The sequence below is a fragment of the Cryptomeria japonica genome, chromosome 9 (genome assembly GCF_030272615.1).
Source record: "Cryptomeria japonica chromosome 9, Sugi_1.0, whole genome shotgun sequence".
In the NCBI taxonomy this organism is placed as follows: Eukaryota; Viridiplantae; Streptophyta; class Pinopsida; order Cupressales; family Cupressaceae; genus Cryptomeria; species Cryptomeria japonica.
The window spans coordinates 615,653,833-615,662,022 of NC_081413.1; the positions used below are offsets into that span (position 1 = coordinate 615,653,833).

Below are 8,190 nucleotides of genomic sequence, written 5' to 3' on the forward strand. Positions count from 1 at the left end.
CCATGCTTGGATTTGCACATTCTGAGAATTGACGAGGAGCACATCCTCTAGCTTGAGTGTTGGATGTAGTATCGTGTGATGTACTTTTAGGAAAGTATTGATATTTTCAATAGTTTTTCTTGGTAAAGTTTTCTTCTTGTCAGGCTGTCAGCTATTAATTATCTATTTATTAAGTTTTTTAAGTTATTGTTCATCTTATTGTCATTTTATAGTAGAATTCTGGGACATGTTTTATGATGCATGTATTTGAAATATTTTGAATATATTTTGCGCAGCATATAGAGGTTAACAAACTTGTTAAAGGTCGTCCATTGGACAATCTGGAGCTTCTCCAATGGTTGAAGCGGTACTGTGACTGTGTAACAGGTGGAATCATGAATAGGTATTGAATATGCTTAAACATTAAATAGTTCTTATTTGATCTTAATTTTGCCAATCCCCATTAGCATTTTCATCTAGTGAAGACATTTGTTATCTTAAAATTTTTGTGTTTTTGTTCTTAGCCATTATAATCCTGTGGAGAGAAGAGGCAAGGGAGGAAAGGAAGTACACAGAAAGGGAAATTCTTCAATTCAATCATCATCCCAAAACAAGGGCAATGGAGGAATCTCAAAGTCGGCTGTGGCCAGCTCATCTTCAGGCATTCGACGTGATATTTCTGGGACTGGTGCAAGTGGTTAGTCAATATATTTTAAATAGAAAGAAGTCCTAATAATTCTCCGAGAAAGAAATGTCCTCTTCTGTGGTGGTATGTATTAGTGAACGTTTTTATGGAATCATTTGATTCTTTATACTGCTTTGTGTTTGTAAATTGTAGGAATCAAACAAGCGAAGCATGTATCAGTGCCTCCTGGGTATGTTTCTACTGAACACATTCAAGCATTGAGTGAACAGGTATGGCTATCAAGGAGGTTCCTTTCTGCTAGGATTCCTTTAATATGTACATTGATTTTTAAAGCTCCCTGCATGTGCATAAATGTTACTTTTTAGAATTGTGCTAAGTTTATTTAAGACACTAGTACATTGAATTTGGGCTCAAATTTATATGAGTACAAGCAAACTTACTATTTATTTGAAATACTGATAAGATATTGGATAGCAATTCTGATTTAAATATATTTCTTACTAGAATGTGAAATCTTCGAGGAATAATACATAAATGGGTTCATTTATGATTGATTATAAGCATTGTCATTTCTTTTTGCTGCAAAGATTCACCAGTCAGTTCTTTACATAGTCCAGTTTCTGTGGCTTCAATGCACATTTATGGGTCCGGAGTTTTACTTTTTATGGGAATGTCTGTAAGGAATTGAAAATTTAAGATATATTTGAACTTTCAAACTTGCTGAAGTTTTCAGATGTTTCAGGTAGCAGAGTTGAAGCTATCTGTGAAAAGTCTTGAGAAGGAAAGGGACTTCTACTTTTCAAAGCTTCGTGATATAGAAATCCTTATTCGAAATGAAGAGGTGGAACAGCTTCTGGTATGTGCCTTGTGAAGTGACATGAATTCTTTCATAAGACTGTTCTTGCTTCTAAGAGATCCAAATTGACAATATGAAAATTGATGGAATGTGTTTCTGGATAAAACTGTGTAGTAGTTTTTGATGCAAAAACCACTACACAGTTTCATCCAGAAACACTCTTATCAATTTCATGGACCGTGGAAAGACTATTCCTCTGGATGTGAAGACTATTGATTCCCTTTGAGAAATATGTATACCATGATTCTATGGTTCTTAAATTTTAAAGCATGTTAATTGTCAATATTAAGAGCCAAACTACTAAAGCCTAATTGCAATTTGTCTTTAAAAACCTGCAAAAACAAAATTGATCTTTAATGCAGGTTATACAAGATTATTTTTTATTAATCATGTTGCATACCTTGAAGGTGGATGATGAGCGGAGAGAAGTTTGTAGTTGTCGTCCTTGATCATGCTATACCAATAAGTTGTTATTTCTTTGAAAACAACAAATCTTAATGATAGCTTCTTGTTGGGAAACTTCAGTTTTTATTGATATGTATTCTCACAGAAATAAGCCTCTTGGATTTGGGTTTTGTAAGATTCAATGTGAATATGTAGAGTGCAAATATCAGCTATTCCAATTTAGAGGATATGAAAAAGATACAATACACAAGAGCGCTCACAAATATATAAGCTTTTTGAATTCATAAAACAATGAGATTACATTTCCAAGAGGTCATGAGTTCCACTCGAGTTCCCAATCAGGAGGTGAATTAACTCAGTTTAACTAAGAGGTCTAGACTCTAGAGTTTAACTGCCAATTAGTAGATTAGTTTTAACTCATTTTGGCTAAGATAGAGGTGACCTTGACTAAACAAAGGTGGCACCTAACTATCATCAATCAAGGATTGATGAGGCAATGGTGGCATTTGTGTACCTCATGTCAAGGTGTTCATATATTATACTTTTTCCATTTTTATTTCCTGTAATGAAGTATTGACTGGTTCAAAAATTGGTGGCATGTGTTCATAGGTGGCAGAGGCCATCCAGAAAATTTTATATGCGGTGGATGATGATTCTTCTGTAATTGCTGATGCTCAAGCTATTCTTAGCAAATCCTCAGCGCCTGTGGATGGGACACAGAACTTCAATGAAGAGGCTTCCATGGGGAAGATGGCGAAGGATAATCATACACCTGTAGACAAATCTGAATCAGACTCTTGTGGACAGACATTTTCTCCGCGACAGCATAGGAAGTCATTTAAATTTTCAAGTGTTGGTGGAGAGCAGGTGCAACCTGTTTCACCTGTAAGTGTGCAGTGATGATTAATTCCAGAAAAACATAAAAATATTCTCTTGAACTCTACTGATAACTGCATATAATTGTGTTTAGTCTTGTTTGTGCTAACATTTTTCCTGACAAAAGAACACTAAGAAACTGCGTGGAAATCCAAGGAGCTCAATGGATAACAGCCTGAGCTTTGTATCTAATCCAAGTAAATTTCTTTTTGTTTTCCCTTCTGGACAGTCAAAGGGGTTTCTCTAAGTCTATGTATATGCTCCCTATATTACAAAGAATAATCGTCAGCTGCTCTGAGCTTTGCAAAAGCATTGTTATAACAGAGAACTATTCAGATTTGTTCCTGTGTTTTTTTTCCATGTTAAATGATCTGGACTTGGTATTCTTGTCGATTATATTTCTTACATTAAATTAATTTGGTGGTAGTGTAGTTTATAGATTTTTCCTTTTTGATGAATTGTATTTAACTAAGTTTTCTGTATAGCAAACGAGCCAATATTCAGAGATGGTACTTTTTATGAGAATGAGCATCATTAAGGCATGCTCGAAGTCAGTGCCTATTAAGGAATGAGGAATCAGTAGTGAATGAGCATCTGATGTCAAAAAGGATTCCAGCATGCATGAATCTATTCTTTTGTATGTATTGAGGGGACAGGGGAAGATATATTGCAGTTTTAATGACACATAAAAATAAATATGGCATCAAGCTTTTGCGGGTTAGGGTCTATGTGAAAAGGTTTATCTGCAAGAGTCTGAAACCACTTATAAATAACATCTCTCGTTTGTTTTGGATGATAGTGCACATCATAGTTTCATATGCAACAATAGTTTAAGAGATTTTGCTAGAATACAAGGCTGACCTTCTGTGATAGTCATCTTAGTGATTTTAGTGGTGTGTGATGTGTTAGCTATTCTTAATTTTAAGTATTGTGGTGTGCATTTAATTTAAGTAACATCCCGCAAACTCTATATAATGAGATGAATCTCTTTGTAATCTATATTTCATAATATTATATTGTGTTATTGTTTGAATGTGCTCATTGTTTTTCTAGAAAAAAAAAATGGTTCGAGTGTGGGAAGGCTTTAAGTCTGAAATAAACTGATTATGAAGTTTTGAAAGGTGCCACCATCAAAAGGAAACGCTGCAAATTCTTTTTGGAAACATGGATTGAAGGAGTTTTTTAATAGTTGTGTGGGTAGGGTTAATGAGGTTTTCAACAAATAACGTGGAGCAGAAACTCGCTAGTAATGAAAAATATTCTCACACCAAGAAAAATTGTGTTTGAGGGAATGTGTTAAAAAAAAAATTGTCAAGTGAGCAGCTGTTGCAATGTCGTGGTGCCATAAGAGTGAATTTTTTCGCAGTCATAAATTTTCTTGAGTTGTCTTTGCGTGGGAAAGAGGCAACGATTCACAAAAAGATGTGGAAGGTCGCAAGGGCAATGATAATTACTATTTTCCACAAATGGAGGACAGGTTTTGGGGATGGGGTCAAGGGCCTAAATTTGGGGATGACAGAGGGTTAACCAAGGAGGGGGAGCAACACAAATATCTTAAGTATTTGAAAATTTAGTTACAAAAAGATGAGTAAGTATGAGAATTACAAATCAAATACTAAACAAAAACATTCCAATGATTACATTGGACATCAATAATGGTGGGTGGAGGTTGGGGCTTGAGCCCCTAGCAAGGTCAAGGGGTAGCACTGCAAATTAAGGCCTTCAAAAGCACACAAACCTTTTTGGTGAATGCCATTTTTATGATTTCATCACTTTGTCTTTGCAACATCAAGTCCTCACTAATTTCGAAACGAGGCTTAGAAATTAGATGCCTATTTAAAAGTTTTAGGTGGATGCTTAGGATTTGGGTGGAGCCCATAGACCATTAGGGTGTGGCAGACAGATCAAAAAGAACTTTTTGATTTTTTAAAAAGATTGACTTTTTCATTTCCTTGCCATGGGGACTCTTGGAAGTGTTGGGGGTGGTTCGGATTCTCCTCAAAGTCTGTTAGATGTCTTGGGAATGCCCTGAACACGCCAAGCCACCCTCAAGCTACGAGACGTCTTGAAAATGCCCCCTCCTTGAGAGGAGCATCCCAAAAACATCCACAAGTTTTGATCAATAGTGGTGGGATGGCATGGGGATCCCCTCCCAAGTCTTTGTGTCTTGTGGAAGTCCCCATCCTTAAAATGTGGATATTTGGGGGGAGGGGGAATTGCATCCTTGTGGAACAATTGAAAATTATGAACTTCGAAGAGATTGATGTACTTTTGCAATTCTTCGTGAAAATTGTTAGCCGAATCCATAAGCAAGTATTTTTATTTTTATTTTTCATTTTTTATGGCCATTTAAATTTACAAAATCCTAGTATGTTCATCTAAAATTTAGTTTTAAAAGTTGATGATAGTTTTTTTAAAGAATGGAAACTCCATTAGAAAAATACTGCAACCTCAACTTCTACACTTGGAAAGCAAAAATCTAGGTACAATTGGTGAATAAGAACTTTTGGGGAATAGAAAATAAAAATAAGAAATCAACGAGAAATCTAAATAAACTACTAGATTGGTCGCTTAGAGAGAAAGTAAAGCCAAAACTATTACTAATTTCGAAAGGTTGGTTCTGATACCAATTGATGAATACTAAGAGGGGGGGGTGAATTAGTATGCCAAAACACCTTGCACTAAAACACTTACACAGTCTAGAGATAAACCGGTAAAGCAGTCTGACAATCAAACCGGTTATCACACATACAAACCAAAATGCGAATAAACCATTCACCCACAAAAGCAATACAACCATAACACAAGATATTTGACGTGGAAACCCAACTGGGAAAAACCACGGTGAGATGGAACTCACAAGTCACTATCTACAGAATAGAAACCAGACCGGTTAAGGTCTTACAATGTTCTTCACGAGAACAGATTCTGCTAGGAATCTCAATCTCTGTTAGGAGATAAGTCCGATTAAAGACTACCTTTTTAGAGGATTTTAGATTCACATGTGTGAACCACCTTGTTAGAGGATTTTACAAAGGCTTTGAGGCCTACCCGGTTAAGGGCTACAAACTTGTCAAAGACGTGAGTAATCATCAAGTGTTTGATCTATCTACTAGCACAAACTGCTTGGTTAGATCCAGTATTGCTCACAGCTAATGCATTCCAGCATTACTTCAGTCTTCTCTATCTCACTCTCAGTTACAACTCGATCTTCTCTAATAAGATCGCTCCACTCTTCCACCTTAAACCCTAGCTCAACATAAACCCTATTCGCAGCTCTTTCAACCACCTTAAAACCCTAGACATGATGTCCTTTTAAAGGAATCTGATTTCATGTCGGTCCAATAGGATTACATTACAATTTCCTAGGTTCAGTGAATCTAGACATACTTAGTAACACGACACAAGAATCACCGTCAATGTGTCAGCACCGTCAAACAATCAGTGGATTGGTAACTCATCACAAAATGCCGGTTGGTAACTCATCACAGAGTGTTACCGGTTTATACAAAATGTTGGTTGCCGGTTTGACAAAAATGTCAGTTGCCGATTTGACAAAAATGCCGGTTGGTAACTCATCACAGAGTGTTACCGGTTTATACAAAATGTTGGTTGCCGGTTTGACAAAAATGTCAGTTGCCGATTTGACAAAAATGCCGGTTGCCGGTTTGACAAAAATGAAGACTGGTAAGAATGTGTTGTGCTGCTTTGCTTCCTCGTACCGCTTGTGATCTGCGAACCGCTTGGGGTCGACATGCCGCTTCAGACCGGGAAACACATTCTGCAAAATTACCACTAGTCAAAAGACTAGAGTACAACATACCGGTTGGAACAAATACCGGTTGAGCATGAGCTCATACATATAAAGGGGATCTCAATACAAGTGTGTGTCCATCAATGACAATCACAACATAAACATCAAAAATGCCAACAGATTCAACGTCTAGTTTTAGTGATTTGAAATGAACAGCTTGCACTAATGGATTATGTTAGGAAGGGGTTTGACCCTTGGTGGATGGATTTTCTATCATATACCATCATCCTCACCAATTGTGTTCAACCAATTGAGCTACAACCTTTTGGCACAATGAAATATTTTCAAAGTTGCAATAGTTGTAGAGAGAATATCAACTTCAACTCTTTTATTTTTAAAAATTCTATCATCCACCTACAAAATCAAAGAGAGATGGATTTGTCCATGGAAAAGTTTATAGGGCTTGCTATACTTTATCAAAACAAAGGAAAAAAAAAACATATTTTGAGTTTGCAATTTTTTACAAAGGCCCACACTAATTTTCAAAATTTTGGTCTTTTTAGCATCATTTATTTATGGCTTGGGTTAGCTATTGTTAAATTGTGAATCTGGTCATGTGAGATAGATAAGCATTAAAAAATTGTAATCATATTAATCATTGGTTTAGTTGAAAACAACATGTTGTAATATTATATTTAGTGGTAAAATAATTTATAATAAAGTTTGTGCATCATATATGTAGTTGTGGTTAAAGTTGAAGTCTAATCATTTTATTTCATTTATTTTTATGTAGCTACTTTGTAAATATTATAAATAAGTGTCATTTGCATTTATACGGTTAATGATAATTCTTACATTACATATTGTTAAAATTATTTTTGATTGAGGAAAAATTGGGTTTTGAAGGGGCTCTGAAACCCTATATACAAAACATTGCCATAAAGATAAACATAGCCTACTAGTAGCCAACCATCAACAAAAACTTAAGACTAAGAACTAAACTAGAACCACTAGACAAGACAAAGAGAGACCAAACAAAGCTTTAACCAATAATTTTTAGAGCCTCAACAACTTCAAGCTCAAACTAAACCAAGTTTTGAGATAGGTTTTGAACATCCTGTAGCTCAATATTCACCTACTCCTTGGATTTATTGAGATTCACTTTGGTTTGGGCACAAGGACCCTTATCATCCAACACCCATCTTCTGTTATCTACGTTATTAAGATTAATAAAAGTCTATTTAGGAGACTTTGAGACTCGAACTTTCTACCATTTGTCTACCAACATCTTGATGCCTTCAGCACTGCCGTCTTTCGTCTTGTAGCTAAAGTTGACAAGGTTGGCAAGATTATCATCATTTCTTTTCATTTTTGCCTCAAGCACACCAATGCAACCTTCATAATCAATCTTCGTGAGAGTAACATCCTTCACAAAATTCTCCAAAATTACCAACATCCTCTTCTCATCGGTTTGCATTCATGCATTTGCATCACCTTTTTCAAATGTTGCAATTTTACTTTTCAAGGCGTGAATATTGATGTTGACTTGGTTTATCTCTAGGAAGAGCCACTTAGACATTCTAAACTGAATCATTACAACATCACATGCCACCCCCAACAAATCCTACGAGTTTTCACGCTCACTGCTGAGAAAGGGATAATATTTTTGCAAGT

At 35.8% G+C, this 8,190-nt stretch overlaps 1 protein-coding gene across 1 annotated transcript in view; it reads left to right on the forward strand.

Moving 5' to 3' along the window:
• The window catches only part of LOC131042841 (microtubule-associated protein RP/EB family member 1A), a 62,179-nt gene extending 59,078 nt beyond the window's left edge, over nt 1–3,101 (forward strand). Inside the window, exons 5-9 of the mRNA XM_057976165.2 lie at nt 276–382; nt 504–676; nt 818–894; nt 1,368–1,481; nt 2,496–3,101. Coding sequence (XP_057832148.1) covers nt 276–382; nt 504–676; nt 818–894; nt 1,368–1,481; nt 2,496–2,786 — 762 coding nt within the window. The 3' untranslated portion in view covers nt 2,787–3,101. The remainder of the gene's footprint in view (nt 1–275; nt 383–503; nt 677–817; nt 895–1,367; nt 1,482–2,495) is intronic.
• The last annotated feature ends 5,089 nt before the right edge of the window (nt 3,102–8,190 follow it).